At 34.2% G+C, this 19,891-nt stretch overlaps 1 protein-coding gene across 5 annotated transcripts in view; it reads right to left on the reverse strand.

Moving 5' to 3' along the window:
* The window catches only part of AP3B1 (adaptor related protein complex 3 subunit beta 1), a 302,972-nt gene that overhangs the window by 108,389 nt on the left and 174,692 nt on the right, over positions 1–19,891 (reverse strand). For all 5 annotated transcript variants that reach the window (XM_033179939.1, XM_033179938.1, XM_033179941.1 and 2 more), the window contains exons 16-19: positions 10,971–11,157; positions 9,891–10,021; positions 4,134–4,242; positions 966–1,137 (exon numbers count right to left, since the gene is read on the reverse strand). In XM_033179939.1, coding sequence (XP_033035830.1) covers positions 966–1,137; positions 4,134–4,242; positions 9,891–10,021; positions 10,971–11,157 — 599 coding nt within the window. The remainder of the gene's footprint in view (positions 1–965; positions 1,138–4,133; positions 4,243–9,890; positions 10,022–10,970; positions 11,158–19,891) is intronic.

Consider the following 19,891-nt stretch of genomic DNA (forward strand, 5'->3'; position numbering starts at 1 on the left):
TTTACCTTACTGCTTAGAGTTTCAGATGTTAATCTAATGAAAAGAATTTACTGGTAACTAGGTTTCTAACTTTGCAATGATGAAAAGCCTGTATTAATTTAACCTACAGATTTCATTTGTTCTGAACAGGAAAAACAATATAAATCACTTTTAAAATCATTAAATCCTGACTTAAATTAATAAAGTCATAATTAGGGCATTATGCTGTGTTTGTTATGGAAGTGGCAGGGCGAGCTGCTTTAATTACTGTCTGTAATAAAAGGAGCAGAGAGCGTACTGCGCCCCAATCAGTGCTGTCAGCCACGACTGAGCCGAGCTGCAAGCTCATCAAGTGAGCGGGCAGCAGGCTCCAGGGGAAAGGACCATCATGTCGGCAGAGGCCACTCACTGACAGTAGTGGGGAAAACAGAGTTGCACAATCCAAGATATTAGCCCCAATTACTCAAAATTTTAATGACACTTTAATACACGATAATGTTGTTGATAATGGGAGATCTTAAAAAGTGCTAACACTTAAAGCTCTTATGACCGTCTTCCTTCACAGCCCTTGACTCTAATATTTAGATCATAATCTCTTTAATATAACATTATTTAGAAAAATCAATTGTCTTGGTTACATAATGGCAAATGTTGAAGGATTTAATTTTAGCCCTCAGCAAAATTGCTACAAAAGGTAATTAAGTGTTTCATACCTATTGCTTGATCACTTAACTCAGCCTTCCAAGGTTATACCAATTTTCAAAATGTAACCCCAAGATACGTTCAAGTTCAAAATGAAAGCTAAGCATTACAAGTAGCAAAATAATGTGAACAACTAGCACTTTAATTTTAAAAAGATTTAATATCTGTTTGGGAAAAAATACACACTTCTTTTCTCTCACCATTTTTTGATTAACAAGAAACATCTGCCTGGGGCAAACTTTCACATAATATTTTTTGAAGGAAATACTGACAAAATAAATTACCTTTTTCCTTTGGCTTTTGAGTTCCTCTTGGCTGTTCTTTTATTTTCTAGGCCTGACTCCCTTCCACTCTCACTGTCCTGCTCACTGGAGGAGTCCTCACTGCTGTCCTCATTGCTGTCTCCTTCCTCCCCACTTTCGCCTTGCTCTCCACTTTCACTTCCAGATTCACTCTCTGAAAAACAGAACCAGATGTTCTTAGATTTATAGTCATTTAATTAGACACACGGACACCTGTAACTGTCAATATTCATCACAAATGAAACCAGATGTTGAATTTTAGTTCAGTGGACACCACGTGTTTAACTTTCATTCCCATACCCCATTCTTTCAGCGCTATGGATTCCTTTAGCAAGGTGAGTTTGGAGGGAGGCAGACAGAGAGAGGATGCTCTGACAATGAGTAGAGAAAAGCTAAGCAAGGATGAACCAAGTAAACCAAATTTGAGGGAATCTCACTTTTCAAACCCCAAAGTATATAGCTTTGTCAAAAACTTCCTTTTAAAGAATTACATAAGATTGATGTAAAGCTACAGAAATAATTTTAAATTCTTCTGCTTGTAATGGGAAATTCTATTTAGAGTAAAAGAAGGCAACAGTTTAATCTTCTTAGGAACAAATTTTGAGAGGAAAATGAGCCATTCAAATCACCTGGAAAAACTTCCAAATTCAAAGACAATAGGCAAAATGACTAATTAAAGAGTTATTACTTATTCGAGCTCGTAAAGGAGTTTTCCATAGGTCAAAGAGATGATCAAGTTACATTGAGGAATTATACTTTTAAATGTTTTATGTATAAATTATGGTATACTAGGACTCTCTGCAGAAGAGAATACATGAAGAATATACGTGTATTTTTTACTATTTAAAATGACTATTAACTACAGAGTTGTGTTGCCCTGCCTGTGATCTATGTAACGAAGCCCTCTTAGGCAGGAACACAACCTTTAATTAACATTCTAATGGTTAAATAACACCAACATCAGGAAGGTCCATCACAGTGAAAAGCTAGGACTGCCTGTATTCTTTCAAGATGGCTTGCAAGGGGCACAAGCATGGGTTATCAAGTTAGTGTTCGGATTCAGATCCTGGCTCTGCTACTTGCCAGTTTTACAACTGATCAAGTTATTCAACTTCTCTGGGTCTTGGTTTCCTTTTCAGAAAATGGGGATAATACTAGTTACTTTTCAGAGTTGTTCTGAAGATTAAATGATTTGAAACATATAAAGGTGATTAGAACACAACAGGGTCTGCCATAGGTTAAGGTGCTCATCATTATCATCATTTACAAACAGGAAAGTTTATTTTACTAAAATAAAGCTACTAAATAAGGACATTTTAAATTTGTGGCAAAATCCAAGTTACACACTTATTAAGTGTGTAATACATATTAAGTCAGATAACTGGCTTATGCTATAAACGATGAAAAGAAATTACAGCATCTAAGTTACTCTCTCATGTCATCACATGGGACGGCAACACGAATCTGAGGCCAGCTGACTTCAGGCACCATTATTTAAATTTTCGAGTCAGTAAAATCTTAGAGAAAATTAGTTTATTCTCAAAAATACTTGCTACCTGGAAAACACAATCTTATAACATTTTTGTTTGTTTGTTTTTTGAGATGGAGTCTCGCTCTGTTGCCCAGGCTGGAGTATAGTGGCGCGATCACGGCTCACTGTAATCTCCGCCTCCTGGGTTCACACCATTCTCCTGCCTCAGTCTCCTGAGTAGCTGGGATTACAAGCATGTGCCACCACGCCCGGCTAATTTTTTGTATTTTTAGTAGAGATGGGGTTTCACCGTGTTAGCCAGTACGATCTCAATCTCCTGACCTTGTGATCCGCCCGTCTCAGCCTCCTAAAGTGCTGGGATTACAGGTGTGAGCCACCACGCCCAGCCAATCTCATAACTTCTAGCAAGAAAAGTTTTCTTTTTTCCTCTGGCAGCTACAGTAGAACTCCTGCCACATGACTCATTATTATATGTATTCAGACAAACTCATGAAAAGCTGTAATGTTAATGGAATATTTCATATATGTATTAAAAATGGTCAGCCTATGAATAGGCATGGGCTAGTGAATAAATATAATGAAGACAAATATCTATATGTAATTCTACAAATGAAGAAGTACATGACTAATTACACAGATAATTCTCACAAGTCTACATTACTCCTGAAATTCCATATTTCTTAATATCTACTTTCTCAATTGAGTTATTTCTCTACTTTTCAGTTGATTACTTCAGAAGGTAATGTATCACAGATTAATTTATCAGATATTAAAAACAAAGATTTTTGATAAGGAAGACAGAGAAAAGAAGAGTGAATTACCTTCGAGTTGGGTAGTAGATAACCAAGTAAGAGTGACAGGCCCTGGTTCTTCGAGGAATAAGATTTTAGAGAAAGTTGGGTATCATTTGGTCTTGGGGCAGACTTGCCTATTAGGTTAAGTATTAATAATAGCATCAGAAAGTGACTCCAATATATTTTTCATTAGGCAAATCACTCACAGAATTTTAGCAATGAAGGGACTTTAAGAAATATTTAACTCTACTCCTTCATTTATCTGATACAGAGAAAAGTAGGTGCCTTCTTCAATTTGCATAGGTAAAACCCAGGGTTTCTAAATCCTTCCTATTGAGCATTCTTTTCACTGCATACAGTTACTCTCAATCTTTAGTTTGATTTTTTTATAGTATATAGAGACTTAATAATTTTAGCTTTATCTCTATAGAGGTTCACAGAAAGAGATGAGTATAAAATGAAAGAGAAAAAGACTCTTCAAGGTATAAAATAAACTTTACATTTTTATAAAAGAAAGTTACTTTTAAAGACTCCACTAAAAGTTTATCAAGTGGAAAATCATGTTTTTCAATAGATGTAATAGGCATTAATTATGGTTTAGAATTCAGAAAAGTATAAGTTCCTGTTTCAGCTATACCAATGTATTAGCTATTGTCCAAGAGACATTGCAAAGTAAAAAGAGAATTTAGTAATTAAAAATTACTTTGAAATGTAAACAGCGATATATAAATGAAAGGGATTATTTTGATAATACAAACTTCACTTAAAACCACCTGCTGAATAGTATGGATTAGGCCTTGTTTCTGAGATATAGAATGTAATCTACTATGTAAATAATACATGCCAATAAATTATAAAACTCACCACTGTCACTGCTACTATCAGAAGAGTCCTCCTCTTCCTCAGATTCAGAATAAAACTTCTTAGCAGAATTCTCTTGCTTTGCTTTTCCCGCTGGGGTCCATTCTTTTGCCTGTTTAAACAAATAAAGTAAATATAAATGAATTACCATTCAGAGATTTAGAGTTCTGGCAAACTTAATCATTAAGAACATAAATGAATTCAAAAGCAGGCTTGTGGCCTCAACAGAGAACGCAACTGTTAGAAGTCCTGGCATTAAGGCTGATTCACTTTACTCCTAAATACAGCAGCACAAACTCTCACTCAGAGCCCCTATGTTAAACCAACAATCTTATTTCAAATATACAATCTTTAAAACTTTTGTGTTTGTTGGCCCACAGAAGATTTAAACAAAAGTAGTATATCCTAAAATAGGTGAGCAAAACTAGAAGCAGACAGAATAACAGCAATAACAAACACAAGTTCATAGCTTGACACTGAAGTAGAGAGAAAAAGAAAAAAGAAAAAAGAAATATTTAGTGTAGGCAATAAATTGCCCTAACCATCTCAACAGCCTAAATCCTGGAGTAATCCTTGACTTCTCTCTTTTTCTCGTATCCTAAACATCTCAGCCATCAAGAAATCCTGTAGCTACCCTGGTCTGACCCACCCTTCTCTCCTGGACTACTTGTTACCTTGCTTCTACTGCCCCTCCACCCTGCCCCCAGCAAACAAACTTTGCAAAACACAGCATCTAGAATGATTCTATTAAAACCTAAATCAGATCAAGCTCCTTTTTGGCCTGAAACCCTGCAGTGGCTCCCCATTTTACTCAGAGAAAAAGCCAAAGTCCCTATAACAGTCTGCATAGCCTGACACAACAATCCTTTCATGACTGCCCCTCCATGACTGTCCCCCTATCGCCTGCCTCTCTGACCTCTTGCTGCTCACCCTCTTGACTGATCTGTTCTGGCCATGCCTTACTGCTCCTCCAAACGTCCCAGGCACGCTCCCAGTTTAGGGCCTTCACCCTAGCTCTTGGCACTTCGAACACCATTCCCCGCCACGTTTTTTTTTTTGATTGTGGTGGTGGTTGTTTTTTTTTTTAAATCACAGCATGTATTACTTTTTAATATACTATACAATCTACTTGTTTTTTTAATTGTTGGTCTATCCCTGGTAGAATGTAAGTTTCCGGAGAGCAGGGAACTTAAAATATTTTGGGCAATTTTTTTTTTTTTTTTTTTTTGAGATGGAGTCTCACTTTGCTGCCCAGGCTGCAGTAGTGCCACGATCTCGGCTCACTGCAACCTCTGCCTCCCAGGTTTAAGTGACTGTCCTGCCTCAGCCTCCCAAGTAGCTGGGACCACAGGAATGTGCCATCACGCCCGGCTACTTTTTATATTTTTAGTAGAGACGGGGTTTCACTATGTTGGCCAGGCTGGTCTTGAACTCCTGACCTCAGGTGATCCACCTGCCTTGACCTCCCAAAGTGCTGGGATTACAGTTATGAGCCACCATGCCCGGCCTATTTTGTTCAGTTTTAAGTGTGGCTGACACAATAAATACTAATTATATTTATTAGCCTCTTAAAGATTTCAATATTAAATTCAGAAATATGCTTAAGAAAAATATTGACTTTAGTGTTTACTAAATATTGTATTAGTAATATCATTTACTAATATGAGCCCCTTTAATCACTTCAATACAGTGTATTAGTTTGCTTTTATAGTCACGGCCTTGATTCGTCAAGAAAAAATTAAATCATGCTTCATATATGATTTGTTAAAGAGCAGAGAAATGTATACTTCAGAAAAGATTAAAATAGTTGAGACTCATTTATTTATTGTACCTTTTAAGTTTTTACTATGTGCAAGTCTTTGCTAGAGTACATATTTTGTTGTAAAGGAATCTAGAGCATGACAGAATTTCTTATTCAAGAATGTTTCTCAGCACTGAATGTACAATAGAATCACCTAAGAATAGTTTTTAAATGTTAATACAAACAATAAAAATATTAATACTAAAAAAAGAATACCTAGGTTCGCCTCTTGAATTCTAATTTAATTAGTCTGGTGCATCCGTCTGATCTAGTTGTGTTTTGTTTAAAAATCCCCATCTGATTATAATGTGCAGCTACATTTAAAAGCCACTAGTCTAAGGCCAGGTGATGTGGCTCATGCCTGTACTCTCAGCACTTTGGGAGCTGAGGCAGCAGGATGGCTTGAGCCCAGGAGTTTGAGGTTGCAGTGAGCTATGATTGCACCACTGCACTCCAGCCTGGGTGACAGAGCAAAACCATGTCTCTAAATAAATAAATAAATAAATAAATAAAAATAAGAATAAAACCACTGATCTAGAGGGCTTAAGGTATGTTGCCTAAAAAGAGAAGCTTCAGTAACCTGGAAAATTACTAACTGGACAGTAACAGCTAATTAATGAGCAAAAATTACTTGAATATATTTGAATAAGATGCTTACATAAGATCAGCAGTATGGCTTTCTTTTATATGTATTTAAAATGCTTCTGTCTACAAAGATAGTATTCTATAAACAAAGCTCTCCTATTTTTGGTAAACTCTGAAGTCTGTATTTTTCTTAAATCTAAACATATTTCTCTGAGGTCTGATAAAAAGTTTCTCAGATTAATTTAATAACACTAATCAATAATTTCAGAAAGCCGGGCTCCTATGCTCAAATGTGCATTTTTTCTTGACATGGCCATCAACTGTATGGAGTTTCAGGTTTTAAATGGCCAAAGGTGAACAATAAAAATATTTTAATTTTTATTGTGGTCCTTTATAACTAAAGGACCACATTATCATTCTAAGCAAAAGGAATAATAGAGAAAAGAAGAGAACATAGATGCTAATTTGAAAGTTCCTATGAAGGATAAAATATTGACAGATTGTTTATAAAGCAAAATACCCTTCATATGCAGAAGACGGTCTTTCTGTAAGTAGAAAAGAAAGGACTTTCTAGAACTAAGCAAATAAATTATTAACTAAGGATCTTCAAAACTTACTGGGATCATAATATAAATATATATTATATTCTATATCCTGGAAATGGTGGTGTGTATTTCAAAGTGACTTCTCCTGTCAATCTGACTAGGTTCCCTGTCGTTTTGATTAAAATATCAGATTATCTAAACCTAGGCCATTTTTCTTACTAAGTTATATTTCACAGTTACAAGACTTGACCCTGTAAGATCGCTTTACAGGAAAACTAGAATAACATAGTATATGATGTGCATGAAATACAGTGACATGACTTGGAAGGGAGATGAAGTAGAGACAAGAAAGATAATATGGACATTATTTTTTGTATTGTAGCTGCATTTAAAAATAAAACTATCTATATTATTTTTATACTTAACTGTGTCCCTCATAGTACAATTTTAAGCCAATTGTCTCAGAGTCCAATAGATTGAAGCTGTTTTCTGTATGGCATCAACAGGGACAGTTTTATCAAACTATGTTCCATCAGTTATAATGATTCTCCGTAAGTTACCAATTATTAATTTCATAAATATAATCAGCAAAATGAAAAAAATTAATTTGTCTCTGTTGAATTGGATAGGTGAAATGAACATAATATGTTATATTTAAGTACTGTCCCTATCAGGTAGTTAATGCTTAGAAAAGCACATGAAAATGGAAGAAGCCAGCCAACAAACCAATCTATCAGCCAATAAAGAATACTGCTGAGACCAAATTAAATTGCATAGCATTGCTATCAACTCTGAGAAGATAATGCTTTTTGGTGGGTGGGAGCAGCAAGGAGACAGAGATAAGGCAGAAGTAGGGGAAGGATAAAAGGATGGTTCTACTTGGGCTAAAACATCATGTAACCCATAATGAAAAAGAAAAAAAAGAACCATAAAAACAACAAACAAGCATAATAAGGAATTAGGAAAGAAAGTATGTCCGTAGGAAGAACCGTAACAACACTCTCTTTATATTCTAGTATCTGATCAAAAGTTGCACAAATAGGCTGGGCACGGTGGCTCACATCTGTAATCCCAGCACTTTGGTAAGCTGAGGTGGGCAGATCATTTGAGGTCAGGAGTTTGAGACCAGCCTGGCCAACATGGCGAAACCCCATCTCTACTAAATATACAAAAATTAGCCAAGCATGGTGGCATGTGCCTGTAATCCCAGCTACTTGGGAAGCTAAGGCAGGAGAATCGCTTGAACCCAGGAGGCGGACGTTGCAGTGAGCCAAGATTAGGCCCCTGCACTCCAGCCTGGGTGACACAGCAAGACTCTGTCTCAAAAAAAAATAAAATAAAAAATTTTTAAAATTGCATAAATAAGGCAATTCTTTTGAAGAGTACTTAAGAGCATGCAGATTTCAGTGAAAAATCAACAAACTTAGCTGCAAGGAGGGATAGATATGTAATTGCTTCTCATATTTTTACATATTTCTACTGTTACCAATTTTTGGCCGTCTCTAAGTACAGATCATTTGTTACAACATAAAAATAACGGTGCTAAGTACTAAGGATAATACAGATTTGCAAACAAGCTCAGGGTTATATCATATTACATAATAAAATACAGTAACAGCATGGACAATGAACTCGGACCTGGGTTGGAATATGGTTTTATCACTTACTAGCCATGTGAACTTAGGCAGTTCACTTAAGTTCTCTAAGACTTGGCTTCCTTGTCTGCAAAGTGGAAATAACAATAACCATCACTTCCGATCAGAATTAGGTTTAAACAAGATAGTTTTTGTAAAACATTATCACCGTACGTAGTCGGGTTCCTAAATGGTGCTATTATTAATTCTGGCCATGCTTCAAAGCCAGGATAAGTTGGAGTGGTTAAGAGAAACATTATTTCTCAGAGGAATCAAATTACATGGCCATGATCATTATAGAAATTCTATTTATTAAAGTAATAAAGGTTTTCTTCCACTGTATACAGAAAAGTTAAGAGCAAGGAGGTTAACTCACTTTCCCATAGGAATTAGTAAAGAATTCCAGTTATCTGAATCCTAATTCAATGTATCTTTTCCACCACAAAAGTATCCAGAATATAATTCTTAACTGCTTTTTTTGTTAACTCCACATTTTAAAGTATTAAATATATTTTGCATAATCGCTACATACAATTAGAAGGCCTCTCTCATTTTTCTTGTTTGTATGAGAAAGAAACAGATAATATTAGAAAAGAATGTTAATTATTTTATCTCAATGGCCAGCATTTTTTTTAAAGATTGATAAAAAGAGTATTTATATAGCAATTTTTTTTATGAGAAAGCACCATATTATTCACTTTGTGACCTTGTCAAAGGACATTTTTGGTACACAATGCTCCCTATTTATGTTCAGGCTTCACTTAAAAATGGTTCGTCAGAAAATCTAGAACACTTTGTGTGGTTTTTTCTGAAAGAGAACAGCAAAAATTATTCAGAAAGATATTGTCAGGAAGCTTACAAATATCTAAACAAAGTAGAAAAAACTTGATCTAATGAAACTAAATACCTTAGAAATTGAATCTACGCAACTACAAATGCAATAGCACAAATGTGGGTGGTACTGATGCAGAGAATCCAATTCTCTATTTCCTTGAAGAAAAGGAACAATACATGTACAGTGGCATAGGAATACTATAATATTTAGTTGCTATAAAGGCAAGGTATATCTAACATATTACATTTAGAAATACTAGAACAATTTTCAACTCTCCAAAAAAGCTTTTATTAGAAAACAATAGTTATCCCAGAGTCTTCCACTGCTTTAACAAAACTAATTTCAGAAAGGTCAACTTACCAACTCTATTACTTCTACATTTCGAACTGATGGGTCGGGCGCCACCTCTGGCCAATTAGATAATTCCAGGTACCCAGTAGCTTTAATGTTGAGAGTATGAGATAAGGTGCCAAGCTGGAAATGATCTCTATCTATTAAAAATAGGGAAATATATAAAATAAACAATATGAGCTGTATATAACAGAGAACAATCATAATCAGAGCTCAAGGTAATTGGCATATTACCTCAAATGTCAAGGAATAAATATAAACCAGGAAGCTCTTCATAGGTCAAAAAACTGATTTCAGTCCATAGATTACAATAATCTCCCCCATAATGGTCAATAAAAAAGCTAATCAGTCAGTGTGTTTAGAGGTGTTGCTCTGAAATGTAGCTTCTCTAAAAATTACTTTACTGTGAATATTAAGAATGACAGCACAGTTAAACAATCCATATACATGTCTTGGCACAAACACATCCAGAATTTTAATAGTTTTTCTACAAAACTGAATTGCTTTTTATCGCTTGACAACATTAAATAAGAAACAATATGAAAACCAAGGTATATAATTATTTGATTCCAACTGGAATGGCTACTTGTAAGGTGGTAAAATACTTAATTAGTCCTTTTAAAAAGCTGGGACACATAAGTCAACTTCCCTCTTTGAAAAACCAGTTTAAATATAAAGAGATATTTTTTATAAAATAATTCCTCCTAGCAAAACTGATATTAGCATACACAGAATATTTACTTAATAACTATTAAAAGGAATAATATTTCTTATAAAACTATTTAAAAGATAAATGAAGTCACTGTTTATAAGAATAACATGGTTTTCATCTATTGCCCAGTTTAAATGTTAGAATAAAGTCAGAATACTTAAAATTATTTAGGTAAATAAGGTCTACAAAAATATAAACTTTAATATAAAACTTGCTTTTGAGAACAGATCAATGAGTAAAAAGCATTGTTTTTATATATTTATATATGCGAATCATCTATATTTCCTAAGAGATAAATTTTAAGCACATTAGAAATGGTGACATCCTGTCATAATTTTTTAGATAACATATATTTTGTAGTTATATTCTGATAATACCTTTAAAAGGAGACTCAAGCAGTGGTGCAGGCTTTTGTGCTAGAAATATTTTTTTGGCATATTTACTTAAAGCTCCACTCTTTTCATTCGGAACAATAAGCTGCCTAATAAATCTTGTACGGTCTCTGATGTCGTAGTTTTGATCATACTTGCCGAGATTTAATATGTACTGGGTAAGCAATTTTGTCTGTTGGAAAAAAACAGATCAAGATGAGAATACAGTTATTTATGATTATTGATAACTCTGGATAAACATATTTAAAGAGGTAATAAAAATGAATGGTTATGCCAAACAAATGTTGTTCCGTAGGGAATATGCATTTCTAATGCTGCAAATGGAATTTTGAAGCCAAAGCACATGTCCTCTTCTGTACTGGGTAGGTGAATGCTGAGTATTGAGAAGCAGCCATGTGCTAGATTATTAAACTGCTGAAGTGGAAAGAAAGGCATCATTAAAAAAATAATCATATATGGCAAACCCGCTGAAGGGTCTACGTGAGAATAATGAATGTGGAAATACAACTAAAAACATGGCACTCAAAACTTAATCGGAAAAATATGCAGGACATCAAAACATCAGAGAGTATTAGGGGGCTGGCAAACTGCTTCTCCTGAGGTGTGTTTTATGAAGAGATACTGTCCCTGGCATAAGCAGTGTCTGCACTCTGACTGCACTCAGTTACTTTACCCTGAATTATGACCCATTAAAGCAGACACATGAATCACTGAACTGGATTACTGCAAATTATTTGCAGTGCATTTAGCTGTTACTTTTTCATAAAAGCAAGCTGCTGATGCCCTCTAAAAACTAGGATAAAAGACTTCTTCCATTTTTCCCCCATGCTGCTTATAGCCTCTAGTAATATTGGTCATTTATTTATTTATGTAAGGGAACAACTTATTATAGTAGCTTTTACACCATAATAAGACTTCCTAAGTCAATTTTTGAATGCACTACATTAACATATATTGAAATAATTTTAATAATAATTAAACCAAAGTTGAAATGTTAACAAAATAGGTTTGTATTTTAAACTACAGTTGTTTTATTGAAAAAGCATAGTTTTAACGAGGCTACATGTGTACAATTTTAACTATAAGCCAAATAGAATTCATAATACATGGGAAAAATAAACTGAGAAACACTAAATCATTTACATTAGATTAGAAGATTTTAAGCACATTAGAAGCAGATAAAAAATAAAATCAATCAAGTTAGGCAGACTAAAGATAATTCTAGAACAATAAGTCAAAGTACAGAAATGGTGTGGTAAACTCTTTTACGATAATTGCTTAAGATAATTGATTTGATAGAAAGCAACCTTATTTCAGTAGCAGGGTATTTAAAAGGGATTAACCTAGTTTTATTAAAGCAGAATTATAAAAAATAAAAGTGAAAATGTTAATAGAGCTATTCTGAATTTGGGTACCAACAATTGCTATTCACTAATTGCTAGACCATGTTGGTTCAAGTACAGATAAGAAAATTTCTAGGATTCATTTTTTAAAGACAATTAGCAAAATATTCACCAACTGAGGAATACAATTCAGAACCAGCTTAAAAGAAAATGTGGTACACTAAACTGTGTAATTAACTTGCTGGAAAAACCTGGGAAATCCACTTAATCATTAGTTTTCTCAAATGTGGAGTTAGGATTTACAACTTGGTTAACGCTAAAGTCCATTTGAGTGCTGAGATTTTAAATCTGCAACTAAAACAAATCAAAGAGAGAGTCTCTTAACTGCAATGTTTTTCTGAGCTAGCAGAATGATACATTTGGCTTATATTTCTTATCCCCAAAATTAATTTTTAGGAAATTAAACATTTTCAATATGCTAACAATTTTGAAAATTAGGTAGGGCATTTAAAGTAATGAAAATTATATAATTTAAAAATTTTTATTGACTGTAAAATGTATTATATTGTAAGCTTATAAGTTTAATTAAAATGTATTTTCAAAAATAAAATTCTTTCTAAAAGACAAAAAACATATTTGTGTACAATGATGCACTAAAACCATAGGCAGAATAATTATTCACCACACATGTACATACATTAATCAGTTTCTTCAGTGTATGTATCTAGTAACAAGGCATTGGTATTTCTCTGGAGAATACATTTTTATATGGCTTAAGTTTTTTTTTTTAATTGCAATCTTTTTCAAAATTAAATTCTGCAGTGAGTAATTATAAAATTGTTGACATTTTGAACTTACTCTTCTCTGTAGACCATATTTTTAATGGAGAAAATACCCTCTTTACAGTATTTCTGGACAACCATGTAATCTGAGGGGAAATTCTACTGAATGAAGAATAGTCCCAATCCTTATGTTAAAAACTGTAAATATTTCAAACCCAAATATTTAACTTTTCACCCATGCAGTCAATGAAAAGTTTTTAAAATACTGACAACATTTCAAATAATTATTTTATTTATCCTTTTAAAAATATTTCAACAATTTAGATACTACAAAACCAACTGCCTTCTCAATTTCATTTCATTCTACACAATATAAATTTCTCTAATTAAAAAAAGGTGCTCCATCTAAAGAGTCTTTATGATAGGTGAGATAGTGCAAATGACAATCTCTTGATTAAATCTTGAGCTCTCACCATTTAACCTATTCATTTCTTCCCTTGCCTATACAGGGAAAACTTTCAAAGTCTTTCTGTTTGCAAGATTTGTTTCTAATAATTGCTATTTGCTAAAATTTTTCAAAAGGTAAAATTTGTTGGCATTTTCTAGTGACACTTTAAATAATCCAAACAATTTGTGAACCAAAACTTAACCAATAGACAGAAGACATAATTATCAACAAAAAATGTTAAGCCAATATAATAAACTTAATTTACAAAGTGGTTCTTCACAAAATAATAGATCTAAAATTCTGTTGCTAATATGCATTAAAGACTGTGTATTGTTATGCTACAGAATGGTTCTTCAACATCAGTTTCATCACAAGAATTTTATAGTTCGGTCAAACTGTGTATACTATCAGTAAATTTGACAACTATGGTTTTATTTCAACTGACTGAATAAGCAGAGTTTGTTTGCATGCACAACAACCAATTCCCAAAACATTTCTCTTCCATAGATTTCTTAATTTAATAAGAACATTGATTTTTACCATGACAACATCCTTTCATCAAAAACAATTTTATCTTCAATGTTGAGCTTTTTAATTTACAACAGCATTTGCAATATTTTTGACAGAATAAACCTCCAAAAGCTTTACTTTGTTCCCATTTGCAGCCCTGACCAAACAAATACACAAATGCATTGAACGAAAAAGGTCTATTTTTGGAATTAACTGATTTTCTATTTGGAAACCAGCAGTGCTGGGCCTTTTTTCTACTAATGGAGCCAACACATTAACAGCTATTGTTTCATTTTTCATATGTGCATAAGAAAACATAGAATAAAAGTAAAAAACTAATTTTCAAAAAGTTATTTGATCTAAATGAGGTCATGTTTCACACAGAATTATATAAACATCTTCTGCACCTGTACGTATTAAATTATCTTAATGCATAATCTTAAAATAACTACTAGCTTTTTAAGTGGATGTTGATCCTTTTGTAGTAGATTGTTGTGTCTTCTGATTGTTGTGTGGTCAGTGAGATCCCTAGCACTCTTGTGGTGGTTGGTAAATGTCGACAAATATTTTATGCATGTTAAGTACTAAGTGGAAATTTAGTACTTCATTCTTTTTTTTTTTTTTTTTTTTTTTTTGAGGCGGTGTCTCGCTCTGTCGCCCGGACTGGAGTGCAGTGGCCGGATCTCAGCTCACTGCAAGCTCCGCCTCCGTGTTCACGCCATTCTCCTGCCTCAGCCTCCCGAGCAGCTGGGACTACAGGCGCCCGCCACCTCGCCCAGCTAGTTTTTTGTATTTTTTTTTAGTAGAGACGGGGTTTCACCGTGTTAGCCAGGATGGTCTCGATCTCCTGACCTCGTGATCCGCCCGTCTCGGCCTCCCAAAGTGCTGGGATTACAGGCTTGAGCCACCGCGCCCGGCCACTTCATTCTTTGTTAAATGTACACTTCCATTTTTAAAAATGTATTGCGGATGATTTTATAACAAGTTAAAAAAAGAACTGCCAAATAATAAAATAAACTTTAGACCTACACTATACAATAAATGACAAAAATAGTGTAGCAAGAGTGCTTTCCCCACTCCCTTTAATGAGCTAGGGAAGGACTATTCAGTCTTTACTCCTGCACATATTTCACCTATAACCAACCTCTAACTTTCCATGTTTTCCTTTAATTTCACCCACTGGCAGCCTAGAGCTTCATGCATCTCATAGACCATGGCAACACTTGCTGGTATATCAAGTTGCTGGCAAATGAAGCATTGTTAAATACTCATCTCCCCACCTGCAGCAAAGCAAAAGACAGCTTCTCCCACCTGCTTTGTCAGAGTATACTTCACTTATCAGCAGAAACCCTGCATGCTGTTCTAAAAGAAAGAAGTTAGTTATGTTACATCTAGAAAGGGTGGGAAAAAGATACAGTCTTTCAGATGTAAATGGCTCACGTATTAAAATGAAATCTCTGTTCACTGCACTTGTGTCTTAACATGCCACTAGACAAAATTATGGCAGAAACTAGAAGACTTCAAAGCGGAGGTCTACAAATTAACTGTGCTATTTTAATGCAAATATTAGTGATATTACTTCATTAAAAATTTGGGACAAATCCTAAACTAGATGGCATGGAGACAACAGGCATAAATTAGATCTGTCCAGGGAAACTGGTAGGAAGAAAATAGACAACATTTAAGTAAACAATCATGACATTTTAATATCACTAGAGGCTCAATCCAAAACCAGATGGGACATTAATTAAATAGCACTTTCAAATTTGTTATATTCATAAATTACACAAGATAAGCAAAGACAATATAATGTACTATCAACAAAAATATTCAATATCATATATACAGTTATTTACTAAATTTTGTTTTCAGACTAATTTTCCTGCTTAGATTTAAGGAACCATTATTGGTACTAACTAATGGCTAATGCTATCCAGATACTAATTATATCAATTACATTTTCTTCAGATTGACTCTAAGTCAATGTGACACAGGAAAAATGAATTTGAAGGACTATTACATAAAAATTAAGAAATTCATTATTACACGGTGAAACCCCGTCACTACTAAAAATAGAAAAAATTAACCAGGCATGGTGGCCGGCGCCTGTAGTCCCAGCTACTCAGGAGGCTGAGGCAGGAGAATGGCGTGAACCCGGGAGGCGGAGCTTGCACTGAGCTGAGATTGCGCCACTGCACTCCAGCCTGAGTGACAGAGCGAGACTCAGTCTCAAAAAAAAAAAAAAAAAAAAAAAATTCATTATTTAAAAGACTTCTCAAAATACTCTGACAATAAACTGGTAAATATTTATTCAAAAAATAACTTTCTTCTAATAGATTGTAAGTCAATACAAATAACTAAAAAGGTCTCTTAAAATGTAGTCCTAATATATATTTTACTGTTAATACTATAGTTCTAATATCTTTACTATTATATAAAAAGGACACAGACGTCTGCATTTGGCATAGTAAAGATTTATATTGGTTCTAAACTGTTGTTATTTTTTAACAGGATGATACCAGCAAATGTGTTTGGTAAATGAAGTAAACTCTACATGGAATTCTTAACTTATACCAGAGGCAAACCTAAAGCAGTACCATCGTTCCATCTAACCAAGTTTCTTTCTTTTTTTCTCTTTTTTTGAGATGGAGTTTAGCTCTGGTTGCCCAGGCTGAAGTGCCATGCTGCAATCTGGGCTCACTGCAACCTCTGCCTACCGGATTCAAGTAATTCTTCTGCCTCAGCTTCCCAGGTAGCTAGGATTACAGACATGTACCACCACGTTTTGGCTAAATTTTTTTTGTATTTTTAGTAGAGATGGGGTTTCACCACATTGGTCAGGCTGGTCTCAAACTCCTAACCTCAGATGATCTGCCCATCTCGGCCTCCCAAAGTGCTGGGATTACAGGCCCGGCCCTAACAAGTTTCTTAATTTCATGACTAAACAGGATTCTTTATGTGAATTGGGATGGAATTTCTGAATTTAATAGTATCCACTTTTTTGTCAACTTGAAAAGTTTTCTGTAAGGTCTTCCTTGCTATGTTATATTTACTGAGTTTTTCAATGCCAAGAAAACATATCAAAGAAAGGATAGAGATGTCACTGCAGAGTGTGCAAGTCTCCTTTCGCTAAATCACATTAAAGAGGCTTTGGGGGAAGGAGATTTCTCCAAAGACCTGAATCACAGGGCAAAAGAGAATCTGCTTTTAACTTTAGGAGGAATCCCTAAAACATTAGTGTGATTTACAAAATCTCTCACTAAGAATAAAAAAGAACTCAAGGAAGCACTTTCTTTTTTAATAGCAGAAAAGTAGAAACTTAATTGTCTGACAGACTGAGAGAGTAATTAAATTGTATCTACATATATCCATATTTCAAAAACATGATATTAAGCAAAAAAAGTTGCAAATGTATACATAAAGTAGAATATCTACTTACGTAAAATTTGAAAACCCACAAAAACAATTATACATTGCTTATGGATACATATTCATATAATAAAAATATAAAACATGGATGATTGAATGAAACATACCAACACAGTGGCAGTGGTTACCAACGGGAAGAAAGGAAGGTATGAACAGAAGCTTGAGGTTCTAGTTCTATGCATCTTACAATCAATCAATCAATCAATCAATCAAGGCAAATGTGAATATCAACTTAATCCTAGTGGTAGATATACACATATGTATTTATGCCATTAGGTACTTTTCCATAGGTTTGCAATATTTCCTAACCAAAAATAAAAATGAGCTAAGAAAAACATTAACTTATGGCACTTATCACTGCATTTCAAAGATGACACACTATTAGACAGAGTTTAAAAACGAAAGCATCTTTTATTCATTAACTTTTAAATTGTTATTAATCAGTTTAATTAAATCCTACCTTTCTTCCTCAGACTTCAGTAGACTATTTCAATGAAGTCACGCTAAATCTTTATACTGCCTTAACAGCTCTAGATTTCAGCAACTTCAACTGGTTTCAGTCTTTCAACTTTTTCCCCACATAAAAGTGAAATTACTCACATAATTTCCCCACATAAAAGTGAAATTACTCCTCTGTGAGGAGTAATTTGAGTGTTTTCTACTCTTTATGTTTATTTATATTTATTTCTAACCATTTTTTTCTTCACAAACTAAAAAAAAGAAAAAAGAGGGGCGGGGGGATTCCAGCATCTTACTTAGAAAATCTCAGTAGGATAAACTGAAATCAGTGGTTTCATCCTAATAAGAATACAGTTTTTCTCAGTAACTAGACTAGTTTCTTTACTGTAAATCATCATATTCCCTAAGAAGAATACAGCAGTTACTTGCGAGGGTTACAAAAGAAGGATAACTAAAATGAACTAGGCACTATTATGTGCAAGGAAATCTAAACATTTTACATGAACTGTTTCATGTTATCTTCCTAATAACTTTGTGAGGTAGGTACAGTCAGTTCTGCTCTAATGCTTGTTTTGAAAATGTGTATTTGTTCCAACTCAGTTGGCATATTAGGGAACAATTTGGGCATAACATGAATTTTGTGGTGATTTCTTCTGCAAGAAATACTAGCTGAAGCCATAAAAATGCACCCAGCTAAACAGAAATGTGTAGGAATACACAAAACATACATACTTCAAACAAGTACTTCAGAGGTTAACATCTACATGTGTTATGTGCCATATTCATGCTCTTTATGAGGTACAACTTTCCATCCAATTTCAGATTAACCCTCTTTCTACCACTTAGCAAGTATAACCTTTCTTCCATAAGCAAACCTCAAGTCTTTTTAAACATGAAGAGCAGTATCATTGTAGTATTTATTTGTTAACCATTTAACACATGTAAAATTGTACTTCTGTTTTTTTTTTTAGGTTCCTTTCTAAAAAATATATCATCAATACAGTTTTTGAGTGTTGCGACTCTTAATAATCCCTATGGTTTTTATTGTGTGATTTTGTAAAGCACAATGATTTTAGGAGCATACATGTTGCAATATAGCAAAATTGACTATATTATAATAATTCCCATTTTACAGATGAGAAAATGAAACCTTGGATAGGTTATATGATTTGTCCAAAATCATGTAGTAAGTAGCACAACACGATATGAATCCAGACAGTCTATTTACCATACTATGCAACCACTACCACCATCCATCTCTAGAATTTTTCATCTTCCCAAATACAAACTCTGTACTCATTAAATAATAACTCCCCATCCTGGTTCTTCTTATGTTGAGTAATTTTGGATATACAAGATACATTTGGACATTAAGAATGCTATGTATTTTAGAGACTCTGGACATTATGTTAAACTCTTTGAATGAGTACAGGATTTTCATTTGTTTTAGCAGGTAATTAACTTGGTTGGGGTTCAAGGTACAAACTCTGTCTCTTGGGTACACCTCAAATTTCAGCTTGGGTCTTTAATTCCTAGCTGTGTTTCTCTGAATCCACCCTGCACAAGTGTAGTTCAGACACCAGCCAAAAACTTACGTACAATTACTCCCAGAGTTTGAGATTCCCTCACACTGGCTCTCTCCTTTCTACTATTTTTCCTTAAGTTTCCAATGTCTGTAGCTTTCCTGAACTCTCTTCTCTACTTCCTCAAGCCAGAAGGACTTGGCATTTCCTTTTGGAGGTCTAGCCACTGTGCACAGTGCCAACTGCAGACTGTCCTCAGGATAAAAGCCATAAAAACAGGGAAAATAACTGTGTGCCATTTCCTTCTTCTAAGTATGAATTCCCCTCCAGATTCTCTTGCTTTTCTTTACTATTCTGTGTCTTTAGAAAGTCATTTGTTTCTTGTATTTTTCTGGAGTTTACAGCTGTTTTC

The sequence above is a fragment of the Trachypithecus francoisi genome, unplaced genomic scaffold, assembly GCF_009764315.1.
Source record: "Trachypithecus francoisi isolate TF-2019V2 unplaced genomic scaffold, Tfra_2.0 Lachesis_group2, whole genome shotgun sequence".
NCBI classification, from domain to species: Eukaryota; Metazoa; Chordata; class Mammalia; order Primates; family Cercopithecidae; genus Trachypithecus; species Trachypithecus francoisi.